This window comes from Parambassis ranga, chromosome 10 (assembly GCF_900634625.1).
Source record: "Parambassis ranga chromosome 10, fParRan2.1, whole genome shotgun sequence".
In the NCBI taxonomy this organism is placed as follows: Eukaryota; Metazoa; Chordata; class Actinopteri; family Ambassidae; genus Parambassis; species Parambassis ranga.
In genome coordinates, this window is record NC_041031.1 from 9301072 (window position 1) to 9327938 (window position 26867).

Here is a 26867-nt window from a genome sequence, read left to right on the forward strand (position 1 = left end):
ATGTACTATGTGGTATCAGTCTCTTCACGGAGGCTGAGACGCTTGGAAAGGCAACACCGTTAACAAGTGACGGAGGTAAACAGAGATGTAGGGCAAATAATGGAGTGAGTCACACTAAGCAGTGCTTATGAGAGGTGGACGTAAGCATGATGATAGCTGTGACGGCTCAACACCCGCTTACATGGTCACATCACAAATGACAACCTGCAGGGAGCTGGCTCAGGCTGCCAGCTGAGGGAAATGAACAGGGTCTGGGTGCAAAGTCCATTTCTGACACATTTACAGCCACAGGACATGTTAGACAATCAGAGACACAAAGGTTCCATTTTCATTTTGTATGAGTACTGTTAAGGGCAGCCTCATTATTTTACTACCAGGACTCTGACTTTGTGGTTTATTATACAATCGACCTTGTAGGAGAGGTTTGTCGAGAATAATTGAACCAAAATGAGACACAAAGACATGGAGGATACAGTGTGTCAGTAACTCTATGGTACCTTTACTCAAGGAACACATAGCATTACAGAGTAATTTGAGACGGAACAGGAAATGGATGGTAGAAAAACAGGTTCATGATTATCACCGTCCTCGATCAGAGAGGTATAAAAGGGAAAAAAAAGCTCTTGGCCGAGAAAGTTCTCTCCTTACATAAGCTTCATAAACAAACACTTAATCATGTACCATGAAAATAAATCTAACTAAAGAAAAACAACATTCACCACATATTCCCAATCATTGAAATGTAATAAAAAGCTATGGACACTTAACTGTGAAGTATTTGGTACAAATGGACTGAATGTAAATCTACACACTGGAGTCTGGAACATGTATAACAAACACTGAACCAGGTTTCATTTACAGACTGACAGACAGGTGAGAGCTGATGATAGTACAATAAACCTAAAGGCACACAATCTGGCGATAACACTGGAACGACCAAGTTGTGTTTGACAGAGAGTAACAGAAACATTTTCGGTCCAGCCTATGCCAGGTTTTTTTTTTACTCAAATACCTTTTCCTTCAGACAATCATTGGCAGTTTTGAGGGACCAAACAGTACAGACTTGGTTTAGATGATCTGTTTGTGACCTATGACTCTTTTTATCTGTAAATATTTCCTCCATTAATTTAAAAGGGCGGAAATTATATGGAGATTCACATGGTGCTAAAATCAAAATTCTCTTTTTGTAACTTCATTTTAAAACATATTTGCAACAACCCTTAAGGACAGGTTGAATCCTGACACACAGGTTAGAATTCATCTGCACAGTAACAAAAGAGATTCCCTCTCCTGACACTGAAGATGGGGGAAGTGTACACGTGAGAGTCAGAGTCCACACGTCAGCAGAGCAGATGGAGCCTGAGAGGATCTTCAGTAAAAAGAGACGCGGCCGTGTAGCCTGGTAGCTATATCGAGTGCCAGAGACTCTTTAATTGGTCACGGTGATACAATATCCGCAAGGAAGTTGTGTCAAGCAGGACTGGATTTAGCTAACAGGCTAGCAGCTTTGCACTTATAAATAAAATGTGAGGAGGGGTGGGAGGCAGTCCTCATGACATTTTTCCTATCTGGATCTTCTTCCAGGCCTCCGAAGCAGTGAATATACAGGAGTCGATGATTCCCGCCACAGTGAATGTCCCTCCAACGATGGCGCAAATCTACAGGAGAACACATCAGTGTGTCAGTCTTCCATTTGAGGCAGTTCTGACCTTTCAATCTTTGGCAAATAGCAGCTCAGTATCAGCTGGTTTTAATCACATTAATGTTAACAATACATTACACAGTCACCTCAGTATGTTGTGGACTACAGCAAAGCGCCTTGCTGCAGCTTGACTCACAATCTTGAGTCATGAGTCATGATCACACTACAAAGCACCGTCATCTCCTACCCATGCCTTAAGTCATGATAAACTTAAACAACAGGAAAGACAAATAATGGTGTAGCTCATCAGCCAGGAAGCCGGTTTATTCTTGACTGCACAATCAGTCAGCAGGAAACTTTCCTGATGAGGTGGTGCAGGCTGAAAGCCAAAAAATTCCTCAACTCACAAGGTGAGGTGGGAAGTCGAGGAAGACAAATGGGATGCAGGAAGGAAGTTTGGACAAGTTAAGTTATTAGCTTTCATACCTACAGTGAGATGAGGAGGTCTATACTACTCAGACAGCTGTAGACTAAAGCCAAAGGTGGCTGGTCAGGCTTTGACCAACCAAAACCTTTATCTCAACTTGTGACATATCCCTTGTACATTTTCTATTTTAAAGATTTTAAAGTTTAAAGAGGAGTTTTCCTTATATTTTCAGCAGAATGTAGCAACGGACATAAACACAACATAAACATATTAGCCTATAAAGCTGCAATAGCTAACATGGTAACTAACAGTAACTTCTGTAGGATATTTCTGGCTTATAGCAGCTACATAATGGTTCAGTATGGTAACTTTATGTGTTTGCTTTTGGAGCTGTTGAGTGTGATTAAACAATTTCCCCCTGGGATTAATAAAGAATTTCTGATTCCGATTAGGTGCCAAACACCAGACAAAACCAAAAGATAAGATAAAAGACACTAAATGTGTTTTGGAACCAGTGCTATATTTTAAACCCGGTTCCAAAAACTCCCTAAAAACTTTTTAGAGTTAGGCATTCTTAACATTTTGACCTCGGGTTTTGAGATTAATATACTCACTGTTGTGATGAAGCGGTAGAAGGGCTGCCTCCTCTCTGTGTACTTGACTGTGATTGGACTGAGGTCATATCTGAACCAGATTGCTGGGATAATTCTGCCAGTGTGGCTGTAAGCAACATATTCCTGTGTGGGGAAAAAAAAGAGAGCATTACAAATTTTTAATGTGCTTCAAGAGCTGCGCCTGGCAGGAGAAACTGATTCAACAATACAAAGAAAGTTAATCCTATTACGCACAGAAGTCAATTCAGAGCAGTTTGAGGCTTCATTCTTATCGGCAGTGATATGAGTGGTGTTTATGAGTCATTACAGATCGTGTCACTCATCTTGGCTGAAGTAAATGTAAGGAGGCCACAATTGTGATTTACTGTAATGACAGTAAGCTTATATAAAGCTTACATAACAAAAATAAAAAAATAAAAATTGTGCTTCTTCACCCACACATGAATAAATGCCTGCCTCAGCTGGACCCTTATTTACGCTTTGGAAATGAAGTTTTGGAATTTTTTACTCAGGCCCCCATCTTCCCTGCTTCACAAATGACCAGCACTGTTGTGACCACGCACTCTAAATCCCAGCTGACAGTCAATACAGTTCTTGGAAGTGTGTTTATGGTTTGTTGACATCTAGGGAGTGTTTCCAGTCACCAGGGGTGAGCTTTCAATTCCGAGTGAGCGCATAAGTTAACACACCAACGTACATGCTGCGGCCATATGTTGGAACGAAAACACTGCGAAAAACAACATATGGCACAAAGGTATGATCTAATGATAACATGTGAAGGGATGTGCTACCTTGTTAGCTACTGTGTACTGGTACGAGAACCTCTGTTTGCCGGATAGGTCTTCATATACTGTCGGTACAATCTTCAGTATGTAGTCATATGAGGCCAGAGCTGCAAAGGAAGCAAAATGATTCCAATTTAACAAAAACAAAACACACTCATAAACATAGTTCTGATCATGACACAAGCTGCTGCAAGCCTATTCATTTGAGATGCTGTGTTAGCTGTGTAAATCAAGTTTTTGGATTCAAGAGCTGTCCACTAGGTGTCTCATTTCATTAAATGTCACACAGAGGGTCATAATGAGTACATTCACAGTGCACACACGTACGATTAGATGACAGCTTGTTGGCCCCTCCTAACGCATTAAAGGCTCCTTGGACTTTCTGTACCTGTGTGACAAAAACAGAAAAAGCTTTAGGCTTGATAATGTAACTCAGTTCTTCTTGTGTAAGACGGAGGTGCAGACCTGCAACTTTTCTCCAAAGGCTAGTTTGTGGATGGTGTGGGTCATGTCAGGGTTTTGTGGTTGAGCCGTAGCACTATGTGTCGACACATGAAAGTTTCCTGGCACCTGATGACACACAAAAGGCAAACCTGTGTCAGTAACACTGCAAGCCACTGCAACACTTGTATGACCAGGTCTGAATGTAAATGCACAGTTGGATGGAAACTAATTGTCCCTTGCTGTCCAAATGCACCCGTTTTGCATATTTCCATCTATTCCAGGAGCATGAGTGTTAAATGTTAAATGAGTGCTGGGTTAATCATTTTAAACGTTGTGGAAAAAGTGACGCATGCGATGGAGATGGAACAAACAGGGCTTCACAGGGTTTTTATTCTCTGTGTGAAACTGAATCCAAGAGCTTATTAATTTCACAGAACTCAATTTAGACTAAAGAAGGAAGCAGACATGTTTAACTCAAGTTCAAGATAAATATACACCACAGAGGCCAAGAATGTGCATTCCGAAAAAATATCAGGCCCCTCATCCAATTCATCAAAACATAACCTACAGGTCACAAAAAAGGGAAGAAGCAGAAGAAATTCCTTCAGCTAAAGTGTTACTTTACTACTCTTACTTTGTTGATAGTGAACTCTCCCTCGAAGCGACAACCAGCACCATGGTTGAGAGGAATCTTCATGGAGTTGTCTATGTGACCGACCTCATGGCGGCCCATCTCATCTTGAATGTCCAAACCCACCACTGAAAGGAACACAGCAGATAATTCACACAAATATTGAAGAAGCTTCAACATTACACAGCTCCAAACCCTAAACGTTTGCTTGTTTTAGTGCAAAGACTATGAGATCTATCAAAAATCAACAATGTAAACAAAAGAGGATAATCTGCATATTTATGGTGATGATTTTGAGCAGTATTAGATAATTCAGCTTTTTGTTAGTTTTTCTGTTTACATAGCTGTGTAAACCTATATTTCCAAATTGTCTGTTATTTCTGGAGTACAGACCATCGACTATAACAGACCGTTACTATAGAAACGGTTCTGATGATTGGAGAGGCTGTAACCAATCCCCTAATAATTTACAGCACTTTTTTTAATGTAAAAATTGAAAATGTTTGTCCCAACAAACCAAATCTATTTAAAGACATCACCGGGCATGTTTACAGATCTATTGAACTCTTTACATATTATTATTATAATAACCACAAGAACAAAGACAGAAACTCTCAAATTAGTCTCACAAAACATACACACACACACGCAAAGTTCTAACAGACCAGTTATCCTGCCCCTCACCCCATCTCACTGTCTGTGTTTTTCCATCAACACTCCACTGACCCTCTCCTCTACCGACCGCCGCATGTTGGCACACTGGCAGCCAGTGGCCTATTTTCAGAGGCAGAAAGTTAGCCAGCAGCGCAGAGACGTCTGCTGGATCTGTGCTAAAACCTCCACAGGCTGTCTGTCTGACCTTTGACATTCAAGACAAGTTTACCCCCTGCCTGCCCCCTCCTCTGTCTATCCGGATCTCAAAATACAGTGCACAAATATAAAGTGAAGTGTGCCAGAATGTGTGCGAGGGAGCATGAGAGAGAGAGAGAGAGAGGGAGAGAGAGGGCCGTTTCTCCTTTTTAAGACATTTAAAGGGTCTGGAAGTGAGCTGATATACCATGGATCCGTGTGAGGGTTATTATAAGGTTATTACACGTGGTTGTGCATTTCCATGAGGTGTTAAATCAATCTGTAAAGGTCAGCGGACAGAGATGACTGTTTAACTGTGGAACAGCAGTGCAGGTAAATAGTAAAGGAAGATGGAAATGCCAAGTTTTCCATGATGAAAAGGTTTCTCCATCCAACTAAATTTACAACGGATGAACCTGTTACAATTCCTGGAAAATAGACTGATGTACAACATTACCTTGAAATAAGCTGAGGAACATTTCTGCACTTTACTCACAGATGCACTGTGGTTAAAGCGATGTGTTAAAGCTGGTATTTAAGAAGGCTACTCTTAAAAAAAAAAAAAAAAAAAGCTTAATTCTTCAAATAAACAAAACCAACGCACATACGACCATCAACAATTTTAATTAGGAACGGCAGGGGACAGCTATTGTTTAGCCATTTATGCCATGAGTGAGCACATCAAAACACATGGCCGGCAGCTGCGTGTCTGCATGCCGCAGCCTCCATCACAGCAATCTGGACTTAATTTTCAAACAGCATTTATTATTAGCTTTGCCATTTTTGGATATCGCCCGAACTGAATGAATGTGCACGTTTTGTGCACTGCCAAAGCCTCGCCAGCGTGTGATTTGTGTGTCATGCAGCATAGTTTCTGAGGGGAGTCATGAAGAGCAAATAACCAGTGACTTCTCTCTGTCCTGGCGCCGTTCAACCAGCCTGCCCACTTCTCTGAGTACAGTAGGTGAGCCAGCAGAGGCGACTTCATGTGTTATCTAGGAGCACGCCTCACAACAACACAACTGGGTCAACGAGCCATTATGTAGCTTTGAAAATGTGTGTCTTTATCTAAGGCATCATTTATCTGTTGTCGAGTTGCAGTGCTGAATGACAGGGTGTGGCTAGTATGATACAGATAAAAGAAAAACAAACAAATAAACTGTAAAAATGAATGTGAAAGAAAAAACACACACAGGAGAGAGAAACAGAGTTGTGTATATGTGTATATATATATATATTATGTATATACTCACAATCACAGTGCAAGTTTGGCAAACTGATGTTTAAACTCACATCTATCTTCCCACCACTGTCTTTATCAGGGTCATCCACATACAGTTCATTTACTCTGTAATGGAAAAAGAAAAAAACACAAGAGTTAATCCAAGAACACACTTTTAAAGGGACTGAAAAAAGGGGCAGGTTTTTTTTTTAATTAGGAAATAAAAAGATGTCCTTTGCACACCACTGGGACTCATCTTCTGCCAAATTGCAAGCAAAGAGCATTTGTGTATCTCTGTCAGTGTAATTTCCTTTCTGTCACACCCTTCCCAAGTCATCCCTTATACACATTGCCAAGAGGCTGACGCATGCACACAGCCAATTTCCTGTGAGAAAATTGACTCTATTCATTGGTTACACCACTGGCTGGCAGACTACTTTATAATAAGGGCATTGACATTCATGATTAGGTCCCTTTCTTGTCTTGGGTTCTTGTGGCTATGTGGCAACCGAGGGGCTGTGTGTGTCGACAACAGGATATTACAGGATGGACTGATGATGCTGCGATACCTACATTTCAGTGGCTATGAAGCCCGTCAGCTCAGACAGAAACAGGAACAGTATGAAGACACAGCAGAGGATGGAAACTGTGGGCAAAGAGAAAGAAAGTTAGAATGAGTGCCTTGTTTAAACATAGTTGATGTCACTTCTTTCTGGTAATCTCATATTACATTAGCTTTTCAGCGAATGATGCAAACCCAGTGACCCACTCTAATCCAAGTCTTTCGGAATGGCTGACCTAAGCTATTGACTTTAATGAAATCACAGCAGCCATAAAAAAAATTTCCCTAAATAGTGGTTTTACTGGCGGTGTTGGGCCTGCCATTACGCAGGTTTTTAAAGACACTCCTACACTAATTACACATTAAATGCCAGCACAGCAGGCGGCCATTACAGCATATCTTCTTTCAGAGAGGTGAGCTCATGCTATGCCTTCATAAGTCCTACAAACAGCTCATTTTATGTTTTCTTAACGGCTCCAGACAGAAACCAAATTAGGGATGTTGACCTAAAATAATTAATAATTAAATTGACTCAATATAAAGACTGAGCTTAAAAAGGGAGAAGCAGGTCTAAGCTGGTCCGTTTCATTTCATGTGTCAAACTAATCAGACGAAGGGTCAAATAAAACACTGTCATGTGTTTACTAAGATAAATATGGAAGCAACTGATCTGTCTCTGCGCAACTGTGGTCTATCCGGTATGGTGAGAGCGCCGGTCAGAAAGCTCTCACTCAGCAGGTGAGGCGTGTTTACGTGGCAACTGTCTCCAAGGCTCGCACAATCACATGACCCCGTCATCGGCAGGGCGTTGTAGATCAAACCTGTGGCTGGTGGAGGATTTACATAGGGTAATGTTTAACCAACAGATAATAGGGAGTGTTATGACACCCAGTAGGTTACTGATTTAGGGTTCAACACAAGAGTTGTTCACTGATTCTTTCCAGGCCTCAAAGGGTGAAATACTGGACAAGGATTACCAATGACGGGTGTAACAACTGATTTAAACTTTAACTGCCTCGTAATGGAAATACTGATGAGCCAAAGGATTTCCAAAGACCTAACCTAAGTGGTTAAACCCAGCCACAGTGCGCATTCATTCACAGGGCTGTGACACACAGAATCGGATACAATAACACCACGAATCAGTCACTGACATCTGAGACTAGCCTTACAATTCCGTACACAGATTTATTTTCTATTGTTTGTGGTCTCACTTTATTTTATTTCCTTTCTTAGGTTTCTCCCAGCACAGGCAAAACAAACTAATATTAGGAGACACAATCAACCTCAAAAAACAGATTTATACATTACATCCAAAACAAGAAGGGATCCGGAAACCACTGTGGCAAAACAGACATATTGTTAAAAGTAAATACTGAACCCAAAGGAATGTGTCCCTAAAACAAAATAACAAAAGCAGACGGGGTCACATATTTGGCCTTTTGTGAAAGGGGGGGCATCTGTTTCTCGTTGCCTCTGAACTACACGAGCCCAGAATGTGAGTTAAGCTGCTGCTGTGGATGAAGCAATAACAATCATCTAATATCCGCATCAACCCAGTTCCCTCATCCCTAGACAGTGGAAGGAGACAGGAAGGGAGTGGACTGTGTACAGGAAGGACCTCCATCCATTTCCTCCTGGGTGGAAACAGTGATGTATATATCTTTAATAAACTCTTCCCCCGTCATCCAGGAAGGTGTCACAATCTGCCTAAAAGTGCAGAAAGTGGCAGCTCTCTTTATCCTTTGTGTCATCAGTTCTGTTTGTTTTACCCTCTGTACTCCTCAGCTGACCAATGTATAACCAATACTAGAAAAGATGACCTAGGAGTCAAATATGTGTCATCAGGCCTTTTGTATTCTATCAGCAGTGAATAATCAATGTAAGCTCTGATTACACAATGACTTATTGATGACAGGCAGGACACACATGACCCAACAGGAAAAACATTCTGATGACTTCTGAGGTGCCTGTGGCGATGAAGCAGCATGATCATTAACATTCTCACATTTCTAGGTGTGCTAAAACAGGCACAGCTCAACGCTCTATCAGGAGGATGCAACCCCGCGCCGGGACAGGCAGGTACTTGAATTACAGCTGTCAACTCATCTCCTACATAAACTGATCCTCAACAACTTCACCTCCCTGAGCAGTGACTGGTACCTCTCTACACACTTTCTAATGAAAAATGTTCATGTTTACCTCCAAAGGTATGCTAACAGCCACCTGTGAAGCCCTGCCAGTCCTGCATAGGATATTGCTATTTGGAGATAGATCGCCTAAAATAGAGGTTCCCTACACTGCACAATGCTTAGATATTAAAAACTATAAGATATATTTCCTCATTTATGGCTTTAAACATTTGAGCAGTAGCTTTCCAAGAGTAATAACAAGATGATTGACCTGTATGATAAATATAGACCCTTTCAGACATGCTGTCTGGCACATTGCTGGCCTCATCAATGTGTTAAAGTGATGGTCTCTGTGAATCCTGTCCTCTGACTGATTAAAGACTCTGTCCAGGTCAACCGAAGGCTCATGTCCTCTTGTGACTTTTTAATGGAGAAGTGACTAATGTGCGTATGCACACATGAAGCTAACACCTTCAGGTGCTGACAGAACGTACCAGCTAACCAGATCCTCATTAATATCACATTGACAAGCTTAGGTAAACTCCTGTAGAGGTGGTGGCTACCTGAGCTTAGCACAAAGAAAATCATTTAATACATAGAAACTAAACTTTAAAAACAACAATAAAATGACTGTGTGTGACTTTTACATTGTAGTTGACTGCAGGTAGGAGAAAGTGTAGTTTGTTTTGCACTTTTTCTTTTCCCAAATGCTGCATGTGGAAGTCATATTCAGGGACACACACAAGTCAACTTTTAATAAACTAAATATTTAAATAATACAAAACCAGGCACTCATAATTTTGGAATGTGCATTAAATATTACTCACTGAAAGCTCCTGTGTATGTTGGCTGTGTGAGATCTTTGGGCACTTTCCTGTAGATATCAAATCTGAGAAGAGACAGGAAAAGAAGGAAACAAAAAAAAGAGAGGAAAAGAGAAAAAAATGGTAAATGTTAGCAGTACGTGCTGAGAAAATCTGCACATTCTGTACCCATCAGGCTACGCGATATTACAGAAGAGAGGTGGAATGTTAGCTCTGGACCGCCGCCATCACACATAACAGATCCAGACAGCCGGCCGCAACACACACACACACTTTACAGGGTTACACCTCTTTCTTTGAATGTGTGCTTTGTAATTATGACCTGACCCCAACAAAGGTCTCCAACACTCCACATACAGGAACACACAAAGCCAACATAAACACACACTCACACCACTGAAAAAGGGATGCTCAGTAATTAAACCAGAACTTTTGGCAGTAAGAAGCTGTTAAAATTATAGCAAAGATTAAGATCTTTGCTAAATGTGTTTCAAAAATGTGCACAACTCACTGAATCACAAGGAGAGGATGATGATTACCACCTGACACAATCAATCTCTCCTCTTGTGAAATACACTTGTTGCCTATTTGGGGAGCTAAAATAGGAGGAAAAAATCTACTACTCAACACTGAAACTATTCAGGTTCAGGAGATCTTGCGCATATCCTTTTTGGGCAGTGAAACTTTTTCGACCCTGAGCTTCCTCGCTGACTACGCACACCCCACCCAGTCTCTCTTTCTCTCTCCTCTCACACACATTCTCTCCTTCCTCATCTCCTACCAAAACACTCACATCTGTTCACATTTCTCCCAGTGAGACCTGCCAGGGAAATCATCACAGCTGATGCAATGCAGGGTGGGGGAGGAAGCGGGAGGGAGGGCTTCCTGTCTGGCCCTGGCCCCTCTGCCCCTCTTGTTTTGCTCTCGCCTTCGCTTCTTTGTTTTTATCTACAGCACAGAGACCCCTGGATCCTCTCTCTCTTTAGTATTAGATCACTACATGCTGATAGCTGGACCTGGACCGTCAGGAAATATAGGGCAGAGGCAGGGAGTGGTCGTTTGTATAAGGGTGAGAATAACTACTAGACTAATACACTTCTTGAATGTAAAGCCTTCATGTGCACAGGGTGTTTCCTTGTGTCCGCTGCTGAGACCACCAGACAGTGCTCATATCTAGCTGTACAAGCACGAATACATAATTTTAGCAGGCACAGTTTCATGATGTTGAATTCTGTGAAAACTGTGAGCATGGAAACTAAATCTCACTCACTCAGTTGGTCACTGGACGGAATTTGATGCTACATGTGAACTGCAAATAGCTGGAGATGGAGACACAGTAGACATCTGAACTTCATAGTGGGAGATGTGTACTAAATTGTTTTGCACCATTTGAGGAATCCCAGCCTCTAAAACACATGAGCACATGGTTGACACCCAGGAATCACATGCAATCATGCACCCCTTGCTCCATTACACATATTGATGGAATGATGATGGGGAAAAAGGAGCTGTAGGGTAATAGGGTATAACACATTTAACCGACCAGCAATGAGCAGTACAAGTTGTGCACATCCCACAGATACACAACATCCTGTCTGAAAAACGCATCTACTGATACACTATAACTCTTAAATGTGTGGGCTTAAAAAATAGGATACAATAAAAAAATGCTAAGCTGAAGTATACTCATAAGCCGACATGCCAAAAAAAGTTAATACACAATTTTTACTTCATCAAAACTTTGTGCAGACTAATTTAGAGATTAATTTCCTCCTCTGACAACTTTCAGTATCTAGGTACCGGCATATTAATGACCTGAGAGTTCACCTCTCAGTGTGCTTGTAATTTCCTGAATTACAGTCAACACATCTCCCTCTGTCACAGCTCACTTACTGTTAAAAAAAAGGGGACTGTTTTGCAAAAAGTGAGGACACAGTGTACAAGCATTTCTCTGTTGACTCCATGAAATGAAAAGACAAGGCTGATGTTCATCTTACTAAATAGCCCAAATGTTGCTAATGAGTCACAGTGAGTCAAGAGTTTATCCATAGACAGTTAAAGTCCTCACGTATGACCACATCGCATCACAGATTATAAGCAACAAGTACCCGTATCTTCCTGTTTATAGGTTTACCGTCAAGCATCAAACAGCAGTCAGTGCTGTCTAAAAGAAGAGATCATTACATCTGTTGACACAACATCCTTACTGAAGCTTTATCATCTCCATGATCTAATTCTAACAGCAGAGTACATCATCAGGTTAGTCCAAACCAAACCTCTCTGTGTCAACAGATGACATAATCTAAAGGTCAGTTACACTGAAGGATGAAAGCCTTTCAGTTATTCATCCATTCCTTCAGTCATAAGTAATGATGTTATCCACATTATTAGAAGCTGATCATTGGACACGACGTTATTGCTGAAATGTGTAAATTTAGCAATAACCCGATTCTACTAACAAGTATACAAATCCTCATATGCCTCAAAAACGTGTGTTAAACTGCAACAAAAAACAGTGCATTTCTATGCACTCTCGTTTGACATCTGCGATTATTATCACTGCAAACTTGATTATGTATATGAGATGCATGTTTAAAGTTTTTCAAAACATCCTGAGTGAAAGTAAAAACATATCAAAATACAGAGTAACCCAATCCCTGCTTTTAATCTTAGATTTTGTATAGATAGCCAAAAAAAAAAGATTGAGGCTTAGCAATATATTTTATCTTTGCTAATTCTGGTGTGGTTACAATAATACACAACACAGCATTACGGGATATACATGTTGTATACGGTGTAATCTACAGTAACAGAAAGACGTCAACAACACATAGTGGTGACTAATGCTTTATGATTTCTTTCTCAAAATAACTAGTTTGTTAGTCAATCAAGCCATTTTTCAGTGGAGTATCTGGGTACAACATGACCACCTGATGACCTATTCTCACACATTCAATGTGTCATTAAAACACAGCTGGGAACAGTGATGAGTGCAGAATAGAAGGCTGTAAAAAAACATGGACAATTTTGAGAGAATGATTCCATGAAGCACATATATTATGTTGAACTTAAAAGATAATTTTGTATATTATATATTTTATGCAAGGATGAAACTCTGATCTCAACCAATATATGTCACCATGCAAGATGGCTGTCAAATCAACACTTTTGAAGCAGTGATGGAAAGGAGGACACTAAACAAACTGTTATCATGGATAACCCTGACCACCCTCTCCACCCTGTACTGGCTTCATTACAGGAAATCCTTCCTGCCTCAAGCAATAACACTGTATACCCCCTCATCATTGTGTCAAAGATAAAACTCCGAATGATTGTTGTAACTGACAGATATTGCACACGGTTTAGCTCCTCAATTGCACACTATTGTGTTTGAACATATATTTTATATCTCTATTTTCTTGTAAATAATGTTAATACTGTTTTCTTTACCTTTAGTGATCTGTGATTAGTATACTGAGTGCCTGGAAACTGCTGCTGTAACAGTGAAATTTTCCCAGCTTGGGACAGATAAAGTACTTACCGTATTCTATTCTATCCTGTACATAAAGTCTTGTGACAGTCCACCAGCATTAGCAGGACATTGCCTCATTTAAAGAGGCCACCCTTTGATCTGCGATCACATAATATTTGGACACAATATAACTAGATAATCACATTTATAAGAAAAAAAGTGGATTAAGGATCTTAAGAAATCTGAAAACTTTCTAATTTTATGAATAACTTGCTCTCAGATTAAAGGTCTATTATGTAGTTATTCAGAATGTGTTAAGATGTTGACACCCATGATATGCCCCCTATGCTAATAGCTGCAAAGTGCAAACATCCTGTCCTTTTGTTGTAATTAGGGAGTGCTCTATTTACAGGTCAAACTTCCCTGCTGACTAGGTGTGAGTACTGTACTAGTTTTCTTCCTGTTGCCCAAGTATCAGTACATTAGCTGAATGGCTCTGTTGTGTATTTCTGGCTGTTTATTGGCAGCTAATGACTCCGAGTTATTAAGGAGACGCTTTGAGTTGTAAATAAGGTTAAACCCGGTCATCACGTTTGTTTAGTAGAGCACGCCGCTGGGTTACTCAGCCCCAGGGACACATCAGTTTCACCACTGGAATCTGCACATGCGCAGATGGCAGCCAGGAACTCACACAAAAACTCCTGTGAGCAGACCTGACTCTGAGCATCACTCTCTGGAGCTTCAACAAAAACTCCACCACCACCTCCGCCGACAATGGAGCCCATTCATGCCAAATGTAAAACAGTTACAAGTTTGTCTGGCTCATGCTTTGCCGACCCTTAATTCAACCACAGGTCAAAAACCTACAAGCACCGCCGCCGCAGCCTCCATAGTTGAACCCAAAGGAACAGAAGTCCCGTACTCACCTCCTAACATCGAAAGGCATGATGTTTGCACGTTTGACGGGGGGATTAGCGAACAAAGCTACAAACAACGGGCGACCATACACCTCTCTTCAACGCTACCGGTTGTTCATCGGTACCGGGCTGACGTCAGCTTAGGACGCTTTGCAAAAGCCGATTGGCTGAGAGCTACTTCCTGTTAGCTCTGATTCTACTTCCGGCAAGAGCGAAAAGCGATAGAAATGTATTTATTTTTTTAAATTACTGTATTTATTAAATACCTGAACGGCCTAAAAGATGGTGACAGCAAACCTATTTTTTTCTATTTATTTTTTATAACATTTAAGAGACCAAACCATAATAAAATACAGTAACGTTTATTCAAATGCAATGTATTATTCATATTATTATTCATTTATTTATGCTAACATTATTTTGTGTGTTATGTGTTAGGAACAACTTATAATAGAGGTCATATTTATCATATTTTTCATTTCCAACACTGCAACCTTGAGTATGTGCCAATGTCAACCTGACACTGTCCCCATCCCCTCTGTAAAAGTTTCATGTGATGCTGCTACACTGAGAACACTTGCATTACAATAATAACAGCTGTCTTACTTGATATGATGATGGTGTTGTTGACATTTTCACTCATGGTGTTTATCTGTGTAACTCATGACTTTCACACAGTCTCTCTTTGTGACATTTTATGTGATATTTTAGACTAATTTACTGTATTTTTTCTGATAATGAAACAATTACGGTACATTAATGAAACAATACTGAGACTGTTGAAATAGGTGCATATATAATATGTATTGCATTTTTATTTACTTTTTTAAACATGTTGTTATTCTGTAAACCCACATTGGATGATCTGTAGAAAAGCTAATGTGAGCTTACATCATCATAATACCCAGAAACAGAGATCCGCATGTCATATTTAATGGGGACAGAAAAATGCTTATCATAAACTGAAAATCCACAAACTCTATTTTCTATGGTTTTTCCCGCTCCTGCAAGTGTTTTTGTTCTCCCCCTACTCTCACAGACATGAAACAAAACATATTTGGCTGTTGTGTCTGTTGTTGAGACACAAGCAGACTGGACAGGCCCTGTGCTTTCCCATGATGGTACAGCTGTTGCCCGTGGTGACAATGACAGAAAACAGACAGGAAAGACGACAAGTGACAGAGCCGGACCACAGGAAACGTCTCTGTGTCGCCTTCTGTTTCACTTCCCTTTCAGTATGAGAAGCGTTAGTAACATTATTATGGGAATCAAAAACACAGGCTTTCAGTGCTAAATTTAAATAATCTGTCAACATGTTATTTTTCTTACTTTGGGAGGAAAGCTTCACACGTATCTCTATGAGAGAACAGGATTTTGCTGGTCCTCGTGACAACAGAGAAAATATGATACATGTGTATCATTGAAAGAAATTGGCAAATCTTTACGAAAAAAAAATCTACTTCATGGAAGCAGACAATTGCTTTACTGGGTCACTCCTGTATCTGGCAGTCTCTGTTTCCCTTTTGATCAGGTGTCTAATGACTTTCCTAACCGTAAGCTGCCGTCACTCCATGACTGGAGGGAAGACGCATATACAGAGAGGACAAAATGTTTGGGTACAGGCTGTGTTCAGAGCCCTCCTCCTCCTCCTCTGTAGTGTGTAACATTCCTGCTTTGTAGCATGTGCCTCACAGTTGACTCATCTCACAGGAGTGTGAGCTTAAACCGGCTGGAGAGTTTTTACACTCTTTTGTGATTGGTCATTTTTCAGCTTCCCCTGTCCTCTCCTCCCCCCACATCATCCTTCCTCATGTAACACATCCATGTTTCTTTTGCTTCTTGAAGTACAACAGAGAGGGTCCAAACAGGTCTGGATGTGTATTCAGCGAATGACTGAAAGTTTGTACGTGTTTAGGTTTCAGTAAATAAGAGAATGACATCATTGTGTTCTGTTTAACACAGTGTGTGTGTGTCAGGGATGATCCTTTAAATACACATCTATACCCTCAGTGAAAACTATATTATGATGTACAGAGAGTGTTGGATGAAACTCAGACAGGATCCTGAGTGGACTGCAGTGTCACAGCATGTTGTTGTCTCTGCTTACTAAACATTGATTTCACAACAACACAACCTCTCTGCTGTGTAAGTTTCAAAACACACAAAGACACACCTTTTTTTTCAAACAGATCAGTGGCATCCATCAATAATGATCTTCCAGCTTCCTCATTATGAGTCAACAGTGCTGTCCATTCTGACTCAGCAGCCCGCATTAACCAAAAGGGAAACCCAGAGCAAACAAGTTTGCTTTTCTGTTTTTATGTTTTTTTTTATCTTTCAGCCTTACTTTAACTATCATAGGTGAAAAAAAACACACGCCTGATCCATCTGTTTCAATGATGTCGCAACTGAAACAAAACTAGCAGGTCAAGAGATCTCCATCTGGTGTTGTCTTCCTGGTATCAGTGTTTTTGTTTCTCAGCATGTGGAAATTTACTGGACTTCAGATTTCTATACAGTGATTAACTTTTATGGTTTGCCTTTGCTCTCGCTGCATTGAACATTATGTACCGCTGAGTAATAAAAACAAAAAAATAAACTTTTATTGCACCCATGCCAGATATTTACTTATTATCTTGTTATTTGTCAACTCTCAGCTGAACAGGCTAAATAGGAATCTAATTAAACACTAACATCATGGAAAATTTGGCAAATTCCTTATTTGCTGACATCACATAGAAACACTTAAAATGAAGAATGATTTGGTTAACTATGACAGGATTATAATCATTCTGGTGATTATTAAAATGTCTTAGTAGAATATTGAGTATTTTAGTATTCACGCTGTTGTTGCTGATAGTTTGGAGTGTTTGGACCTGTAGGTTTGTGGCCCAGATGTTATCCAGATAGTATTTTTAAATAGCTGTGATTAGAGTCACTTCTGATATTTTGCAGAAAGTGTTTAGATACCAGTGATGAATGATAAATATTGATCAGGCTAAAGTCCAAGTTTTAACAAGTGTGTATTAGTTAGGGTCCTGAAAGAAAGAAAGAAAGAAAGAAAGAAAGAAAGAAAGAAAGAAAGAAAGAAAGAAAGAAAGAAAGAAAGAAAAGTAAACAGTGACCTCGGCTGCGCTACGTGCGTGGCCTGTAGAGAAATGTCCCGTATATGCGCGAGCCCTCGTTCTGGCCTGCTGCTCTCGGGACGGTCATGATGACGTCTGCACTGCTGGCAGGAAGCCAGGAGGGGCGGTCCTCTGACGTCAAGTAGGCTCTCATTCACAAGCGCGGCTCGTATATAAACGGTCTACACGGGGTTCTCAGGCAGAAGCTACTCACTGTCATAGTTTAACATATTAAAGTCTATTAAAGGACCGCTACTACCGGATACTCAACACAAGAAGAAGGGACCACGTTAGATATAGTCTTAAAACTTTTTGGTTGTTGTTTTTCTTTTTTTTTAGCGCGTGTTTGCTCTTTACGCTAACCGGAACAAAGGACTCGGCGCTCGGGAGACCATACTCGTTTTTTTTTTACCCCACAACAACTCCTGTTTGAAGCTTTATGTATTTGGATTTGACATTTCTTTCCCGCCGTACTACTATGGTCATAATGGAGGTTCCCACCATCGACTGCGCGTCCCTCTGTGGCTGTTTGGAGGGCGACGTCCCGTCCTGCCTGGTGCTGGACTGTCGCTCCTTCCTGTCCTTCAACTCGTCACACATATCGGGCTCCAGCAACGTACGCTTCAGCACCATAGTACGCAGAAGAGCCAGAGGTGGCCTAGGACTTGAGCATATCGTCCCCAATGAGGACACCAGGAATCGGCTCCTGTCGGGGGAGTACGAGTCCGTGGTTCTGCTCGACGACCGCAGCTTGGATTTAAGCCAGGTTAAGAAGGACGGGACGCTGATGCTTGCTGTTACAGCCCTGTGCCGCAACCCCTGTGGAACCAGTGTTTTCATCCTTAAAGGTGAGGTTACTGTTTAAAAACAATAACCCCACTTAATAGTTTCACTACATCCAAAGAACGTAGCAACAAATGCGGATTACAGCTGTCACCACACCAGCTGGTGTTGCAGTAATGTTCCAAAATAGCCCCCATAAGCAGTTGTCACCTTTCTGCACTCCATGTTTAAATGTCTGTGCTGTGATCTGACCTTGGTCTCTCTCTCTCTCTTTTAATTTTCCAGGTGGATTTGACAAATTTTCTACAGAGTATCCAGAGATGTGTACCAAACCTTCCCCTCCACAAGGACTTAGTTTGCCCCTGAGCTCCAACCATCCTGAGAGCGCAGACCCAAACTGCAGTCCCTGCAATACACCACTATACGACCAGGTTTGTGTCATTATTGTCTTTTTACACCACACAGTAAACACAGATGCTGCCTTATCCCCCGGTGTAATGTTTTTTTTGAGATAACTGAGTGTGTACTGTTTTCTGTGTTTAGGGAGGTCCAGTGGAGATCTTGCCATTCCTTTACCTTGGCAGTGCATACCATGCCTCAAGAAAAGATATGCTGGACATGCTGGGGATCACCGCTCTAATCAACGTCTCTGCCAACTGTCCCAACCACTTTGAGGACTCCTTTCTCTACAAGAGCATCCCTGTCGAGGACAACCACAAAGCTGATATCAGCTCCTGGTTCAACGAGGCAATTGAATTTATCGGTGAGTACATCCACCATTTTTACTGCTAAATCTAAGGTGCCTGTCCCAGCTATTAGCCCGGTGATGGTAAGCAACACAAACCACCCCCCAGCCCCCCTTCACTCTTGGATTTAAATTTAAAAAAAGTTCCCTCCAAAAACGACCAGCTGGCACAGCACAGGCTGCTCACTCCATCACAATAGTGGTTACATCATCACCACCTCTCAGGCATGAAAAAGGGGATGCCCCCCCACCACCTTTTTTTCTAATGAATTGTGAGGCAGCAGCCCAAACTAGTTTGTAGTGGAGGGGCTGGCTGTGCTTGAATAGCTCCCTCCACACCACTCTTTGTTCTGACCGAACAAAAGGCAATTTCACTGTCAGCCTTCCTCCCAGATCAATACCCCCAGCAGGGGTCTGTTCCCCTTCTTTGTCTATTCAGTCTGCCTCCTCTGGGAATAACCCCCACAAACACACACCCTGCAGCACTATTAACTCTGGTCCTGTCTTAATGTTGTTGTTGAATTTAAACTGACACTGTGGAGTTTAAATGTAATGCTACATTGAGCACCTCATTGATGTTAACTGATGTTTATTGTCTTTCCTTCCTCAGACTCAGTAAGGAATAAAGGAGGCCGTGTGTTTGTACACTGTCAAGCAGGCATCTCCCGCTCCGCCACCATTTGCCTTGCCTACCTCATGCGGACCAACCGTGTGAAGCTGGACGAGGCCTTCGAGTTCGTCAAGCAGCGACGTAGCATCATCTCCCCCAACTTCAGCTTCATGGGTCAACTTCTACAGTTCGAGTCCCAGGTCCTGGCCTCTTCTACGTGCTCCTCAGAGGCAGGCAGCCCGGCTATTGGCAACAGCAGCACAGTATTCAATTTCCCCGTCTCGATCCCCGTACACACTTCAGCCGGTCAGCTGTCATTCCTCCACAGTCCCATCACCACCTCTCCCAGCTGCTGAGAACACAGACTTTGTTTTGACTCTGCTGCACAGAGCGCTTCACAAAGCTCGCTCCTGTGCATCATCCATTCATGGTGGTGCTGGTATCACTGGACAAAATGGGTGTTGTTGTTGTTTAGGGTCAGTTCAATTGACTCAGCTGGCCATATCTCTGTTGGTTGGCCCAAACATTTCAAAAGGAGAGTTAATGACTACCACCAGGCAGTATTGATGTTTAAATGTGAAAGTCCACCACAGCCTGTAAAGGCCCCTTTATTCAAAGATTGATTATGTTTTTTATTAAGGCAACTGCTTTTGATAATCACAATAATAATCACTTGTAAGCAAACAAAACAGAGAGGGCAAACAGTTGTCTCAGGAATATTGCTTAAACCTCTCAACGGCAAGGAAGTTACTCCTTCATTTGATGAACAATGAATGTATCCCCCTATTCTCGGAGTAAGATATGGCAGAGCTCTTCATGTGCAGTTGTAGAGTGGAATAAGTTGCCAATTTCAAATGTCTGCCAAGACATCATCAAACCTTGACGATCCTGACACATTGGGGAAACCGACCATAAAATACCTCATGTACATGTACTGTGTACTGCAGTGCTGAGATGGACAGAAGCCCTGAAAACTACTAAGAAGGGGCCATGTAGTCCTCTTTGACTGCATTCTGACATATTTATTAACTAAAGTAATATATTTCTTTATATCTATTTTTGCAAAGTTTGTTTTAAATGTTGTTTTTATACGGCTGAATAAATCTGACTTTTGTACTCAGATCTGCTCTGTTTTCATCATTTCTGTGTTAGCTGCCAACAACACTTGAACACAGACTTAACTTTTCAATATATGACACATTAAAGCATGTAGCTGTCAACAGAAATTGGGCTGCAACATTTATATTTGAATGTTGTGTATTTATTTGGTCCATAAAGTGAAAGTGTGTTGAACATAAAAAGCTCATTTTTATATATAATGCATCTGAACAAAAACTGAGAGGAACTTCCACATCAGACATATCTTTGTACCACCCTTCCCTTTTTTGTTCCATGCGATGGAATCCTGTTATATATCTGCATGAGGATTTGAAAATAAGAAGCATGATGTCATGGCGTCAGCCATTGTTCGGGCCACACTCCGTCTCTATGAACCCATCTGAGGCCCAGGCAACAGCAGGAGGCTTAAAGAATCAGCTAAGGAGCCCTCCCCTCTGTGACCACAATAGGAGCAGCTGCAAGGCGTTTGGGAAAAGTGTGACAACTAAAGAGCATTCAGGGCTCAGTCAAGTGCCGGCCTCACACACACCAGTGAGGAGGTGGGGATGGAGATAGCTGTGAAAGGGAAAGGAATATGTTTGGTTTGCAAATTAGCCAAAACATTGGCTGTGATCCGGGGTGGGGTGTGAGAAAAAAAGACTTCCTGTAGAGCTGATGAGGATGATAATGAAGACACTGCACAGACCTCCCAATGATTTAACTGTCTGCATTTAATGAAGCTGAGGCTCCTAACATTTGGTTAACACTTTTCAGTCTCCAACAGTAATGCAAAATGTTTGTCTGACACAAAACACTATCAGTGATGATGCCTCTGTGATGAAAGGCTCATTCATTACCTCACCAGCTCCCTCAGACAGGCTGTGCTTTTGGTGACATATGTGCAACCCCCGCCCCACCCCCACCCCCCCTCAACCAGCCCACCCGCCTTTGTGTCTTTAGATTTCCTGAAGAGAGCAAAAAGACTGGCAGGGGTGTGAGTTTGTGTCTGTGTGAAAGTCGTTAGGCACCTTTTATGATCTGATGCTCCGGAGGGAAAAAAATCCTGCAGTCAACTGTCAGGTCTGAAACACTGAAGCACTGTGATCTCATGTGTGTGAGAGGCGATCTGGATGTGGTTTGTCAAGGAAAACACCCACCTTGATTGATCAAAAAGAAGAGGAAAATTAGACATGTTTAAGTCATCTTTAGCCACTTATAATGCTGCATGATTTATAGACATAAATGGTCTTAATCTCAGTTATACTTAGTTGTTAATTGGCTCTTAAATTGATCAACTGAGAAGTGACTCCACTTCAAAGTCATTTTAATTAACACGATCCTAAGAAAACATCATGTGTCAGCACAGGATGAGACGGAAACCCACCCCTCATTCAGTCAGATCCAAGCTGTGGGAGCTGGTGTTATTTTCTTGTCTACACATAAGAGCACTGTAAATGTTAGCGGGCATCACTTTTGAACATTGGCCAACAATGGCCATGTAGAATTGTTGTCATCATGTGTCATCCACTTTGTCACAGAGAGAAGGAAATGTGTGGCGGCCAGAAGGTTTACAGTTTGCTCTACAGATGGCTGTGTGTGTGATCACACACACAGCACAGCACACATTTGTCATGTGTGATGCTGACACCCCCCACCCCCCCCCACCCCTCCCTCCATGTTTTATTTCAACAAACGAAAACATGCAGAGACATCAGATGATAACCAAATAAATCAAACAGAGTCATTCATTTGATGAATGAAGAGTTGACAGTTATAGGCTCCATTTTATTGCAACAACACCACTACAAGCCAGGTATTAAAACAAGTCAGATTATCTTCCAGAAACATAGCTGCAGGTTTGAGATGACGAACTGCATAACTCAACAGGTAGAGAAACATGTTGAGGAGCTGAACAGCTGTTTTTCTGATTCCCTGTCAGTCACTTTGTCTCAAAGCACATACCACAGCAGGTAATTATGGCCGGAATGCATTGAGTTCTGCTTCAGTTCTGCTCCACTTCTCACTTTAGCATGTGTGTTGCTGATGTTCCAAGCATTTTTGGTCAGTCATGGTCAGATGTTTAAGTCAATCTAAACCAACTGAAAACTAAATAAATGATTATAGGTGCTCAAATCTAACTAAACAGTGAAAATTAAAGAAAACAACAACGATTCTCTGGAGTTGGCTCTCAAACAGCAGTTTGTTGGTCTTTATAGGCCTCTATCTCACCTAAACGTCCATATACTGCACAGAATTTTTGAATTATTTGTCAATCAAGCCATTAATTCACTGTCTATCCTTCATTTTAAATGTCACACAAACAAAGCTCCTCTTAATCATCATGCGCTATGTTCAGAGTTCCCTGAGGCTTCACCCACACAGTGAAACAGTCTGCTTATTGTGAAGTTATTTTAAAATAACCACACCTGAGAAAAGAAGGCAGACGGGAAGGAGGTCAGCAGATCCAGCAATGAAACTCCTCAAGATAAAGTGGCTGTTTTTTCAGGAGCCATCTGTGTGATTACTGGATATTGAGATGTCCCACTTCTCTCACTTCATTGTACCTTGAAACTGGATTAAGTGTCTTACATGAGGGAGAAGATTTAGTCCACACATTGATGTCATGGCAAAGTACACACCTGTAGTAAATCTGTAAGAGGATTGTGAGTGTGACGGGAAGGCCCCTGTAACATCCTGTGTGTGAAGTAGCACAGGCATTGTAAAAGCTAATCTGGACATCTACACACTTATGGCCCAGTCTGGTGTGACAGATTGGGCCACTCACCCCAGAAACCTTCAATGGGTAAATAATGAGTAATGTTTCTCCTGAAAACAGCAGAGATGCACGTATTTAACCTTCTGTGTCAGTGTGATTGCTGAGTGCAGCTTTAAAACAAACAAACAAAATGCTGCAGAGCAAGCTGCAGTTGCGTGACAGGAGCACAGATGAGGGCAGATCTGGGACACGATAGCCAAAGACTATAGCTCAAGGAATGTTAAGACATTATGTATGGCTGCAGTGAAGTGGCTTTTCCTTGCCAGCAGGGTTCCCCTTCCTTTGACAGTCCTTTCTGGAATGTCGGGCGGGGGTTAAAAAGAAACTATGTTGGCTTAACAGGGGTGTGCTGGTTGTATTAAATATGAATCTTCCATCGTTTTAATTCCACCTGTCCAGATAAGCATTCTGCAAACATGCTGTAAAGTGATAAAAAGCTGAAGTAACCACTTTTAACTCCTTACATATTTGACCGTTAGCCAGCATTTAGAGCACCCATCAATCCCTGCAGAGCCTCACTGACCCCACAGTCTCTGAACAGAGCCTGTATTTTTCCACTCACTGGAGGTACGGGGTTGTGTTCACAAGCATAAGTGAGATCCTGTGTGGAGTATTCAAGGAATGTCTGGCATCCTGTCTTCTCCTGACTGCAGAGCTGATGATGTCACACCCAAAGAACATAAATCACAGAGCTGCATGCAGATGTGTTTGATGGCTAAAAGATTAACGCTGGACTCTACATTTACATTGTTTTTAAATTAAGACATGACCTATTAGTGTCATGACCTATAATAAAAATAACTAAGTGCTGCCCCAGTGTTAGCTGGGATGTCTAACAGTAATGACGTCAGCAGACAAGCTGAAGAATAGATCACTTATGATAGCAGTGCTCCTGGCAAAAGCATGGGACTGGGCCTGAATCTGCTCCTTTTATTCAGGCCAGGATCACAAAGGCTGCAGCAGATTCCACATGACTGAGAAATGATGAGGCCTCATATGGTGCTGGAGCAAATAGTGTTAAAGCGAAGACTTTTGACACAGTGTGACATGTGATCTTTCTTCAGAGGGGTGATCATCCTCCTGTATTGTGTACTGTTGATGCTCTAAATGTGCTGCATTATTAGAATATGGATCATCATCTTGTATATCAAATCATTCAACACAATATGATTGAAAAATGGTTACAATTTTTTACATGACTGCTGTGTTATTGTGTTATATAACCTCTTAGTCACAGATGACACTTCACAAACTCATTAAAGATTGCATGCTGTCAGCAGGATCATTCATTAACCAGATTCTGTCCTTACAACGTGACAGCTGAACAAAACACACAAACAGGAGGGGTATAAAACATATAAAACCACACCTAGGTGTAATATAATTTCATCCGTTTCTGTTTGTCTGTGACCACAGACTCAGGTGAGTGGATCCAAAGTGTCATGTCAGGCCGAAGGATCCTTGCGTCCGAGTGGTTCATTGAGCGTGAGCGCCATCTGATGGAAGCTATTGTGCTTTTCACCATTGAGAAGGAAAGCAGCCTTAAGCATGCACAATACTGTTTTGTTTTTGTCTCATTAGAGACAGAAATGCTATGCAGTGTGAGAATCTGTTTTTTTATTTAAAGGTGCTCCAATTCTCAGAGTCGCTCTTGGCACCGAGGAGGTGGTGAAATCATTGGCGTGGCTGCAGAAAAGTAAACAGCCTAAGGTTTTTTTTGAGTATATGATCATCCTGACCTCTGCTTCTCCCATTTAAATTTAAACAACAATTCAATAAACACCCCCAATGGATGAAAACTGCTGAAGTGAGCTGGATAAAACCTGAGGGATTCAAACAGGTGGACTTTTGACCACTTCTGTTAATGAGTAACAGCTGCTGATCAGTCTACAACCAGTGGGAAGTGTGACTACTGGTCTTCACTGAGAGTTAATGATCAACATATTCAACTGCAACATTGATACACTAAAACAACATAAAATTGAAAGTCAAACACTGATCTAATTCAACCTTTAGCAAAACTGGATCACTTACAGCTGCAGTGACACCGTGACACTCAGACAATGGACACACAGGTGTTATTAATAACATAACAATAGAACTTAAGCCTGTGTGCTTTGTAGTATATTTAAGGGACAACAGGGATGACTGGGACAGTATCACTTCACCAGAGGATCATGTGATGAATTCTGTGTATGACCTTGGCTGTGAAGCTGTGTGAAGATGTACGTAAACAGGCAAAACACTAAATTGTGTATTTTTTTATTAATCTTGTAATTCCTTCTATAAACCAGCATGTTGTTATTGATAAACACATTTTATTTTTAAAACAATCCTAGATCTCAATGAATGAAATATTCCAGTTGATAATCTTCATTCATTACATAGTGGAATATGTTGAGAGCAAAATAACATTAAAATGATCAATATTATTCAAAGTTATTGACCCATGGAGGTCTGGATTTGGAACCATACTTAAAATAACTGGAAAATCACATTTTGGGCACGCTGTTGGGCTGTGAGCACAAGCCCCACTTGTGGACGTCGAGCCCTCATCCCACCCTCATGGAGTCTGTTTCTGACAGTTTGAGCAGAAACAGTCATATTGGTGGCCTGCTGCAGGTCATGTTGCAGGGCTCTGGCAGTGCTCCTCCTGCTCCTCCATGCACAAAGGAGGAGGTAGCGGTCCTGCTGCTGGGTTGTTGCCCTCCTGCGGCCCCCTCCACGTCTCCTGGTGTACTGGCCTGTCTCCTGGTGTCTCCTCCATGCTCTGAACACTGTGCTGACAGACACAGCAAAGCTTCTTGCCACAGCTCTCATTAATGTGCCATCCTGGATGAGCTGCACTACCTGAGCGACACCGCCTCATGCTACCTCTAGGGGTGAGAGCGCTGACAAAATGCAAAAGTGACCAAACATCAGGCAGAAAGGATGAGAGCAGAGAACTGGTCTGTGGTCAGCAGCTGCAGAACCTCTCCTTTATAGGGGCTGTCTTGATAACTGCCTCTCATCTCCACCTGTTGTCTGTTCCATTTGCACAACAGCAGCTGAAACTGATCAGTGTTGATCCTAACTGGACAGGCTGATTTCACAAGTTCGGAGTTACATGTGTTGTTGTGTTCCTTTTATTTTTTGAGCAGTATCTATCTATCTATCTATCTATCTATCTATCTATCTATCTAGAGAGAGACAGCCTAATATGCTTTATT

The 26867-nt window shown here is 41.5% G+C and overlaps 2 protein-coding genes across 3 annotated transcripts; one reads left to right on the forward strand and one right to left on the reverse strand.

The window, feature by feature from the left end:
* Positions 1-470: 470 nt before the first annotated feature.
* On the reverse strand, positions 471-14687 carry ergic1 (endoplasmic reticulum-golgi intermediate compartment 1). Of its 2 annotated transcripts, XM_028415746.1 has the most exons (10): positions 14531-14687; positions 10136-10197; positions 7188-7260; positions 6646-6740; positions 4547-4671; positions 3934-4038; positions 3796-3856; positions 3475-3575; positions 2684-2806; positions 471-1658 (listed from the first exon to the last, which is right to left on the reverse strand). In XM_028415746.1, exons 1-10 carry the CDS (start codon positions 14548-14550, stop codon positions 1551-1553), a joined length of 873 nt encoding a protein of 290 aa, XP_028271547.1. In that variant the 5' UTR covers positions 14551-14687; the 3' UTR covers positions 471-1550. The 2 variants fall into 2 exon arrangements, with proteins under 2 accessions (XP_028271547.1, XP_028271548.1); XM_028415747.1 differs by lacking the exons at positions 6646-6740; positions 7188-7260; positions 10136-10197; positions 14531-14687 and adding an exon at positions 5228-5907.
* A 3150-nt stretch (positions 14688-17837) lies between these two features.
* dusp1 (dual specificity phosphatase 1) lies at positions 17838-20906 on the forward strand. The gene is made up of 4 exons (XM_028415736.1): positions 17838-18494; positions 18715-18860; positions 18973-19192; positions 19785-20906. Exons 1-4 carry the CDS (start codon positions 18086-18088, stop codon positions 20138-20140), a joined length of 1131 nt encoding a protein of 376 aa, XP_028271537.1. The 5' UTR covers positions 17838-18085; the 3' UTR covers positions 20141-20906.
* Positions 20907-26867: the final 5961 nt, after the last annotated feature.

Bases quoted from the DNA above. Each gene is read 5' to 3' on its own strand.
- ergic1 (XM_028415746.1), bottom strand. From the start codon at position 14,550: ATGCCTTTCGATGTTAGGAG. The intron at 4,672-6,645 runs GTGAGTATATAC...TGTTCCTTTCAG, and splicing joins GCCAAACTTGCACTGTGATT to TGGTGGGTTTGGACATTCAA. The intron at 2,807-3,474 runs GTAGCACATCCC...TTCCCCACACAG, and splicing joins AGTACACAGTAGCTAACAAG to GAATATGTTGCTTACAGCCA.
- dusp1 (XM_028415736.1), top strand. From the start codon at position 18,086: ATGTATTTGGATTTGACATTTCTTTCCCGCCGTACTACTATGGTCATA. The intron at 18,861-18,972 runs GTTTGTGTCATT...TTCTGTGTTTAG, and splicing joins ATACACCACTATACGACCAG to GGAGGTCCAGTGGAGATCTT. The intron at 19,193-19,784 runs GTGAGTACATCC...TTCCTTCCTCAG, and splicing joins CGAGGCAATTGAATTTATCG to ACTCAGTAAGGAATAAAGGA.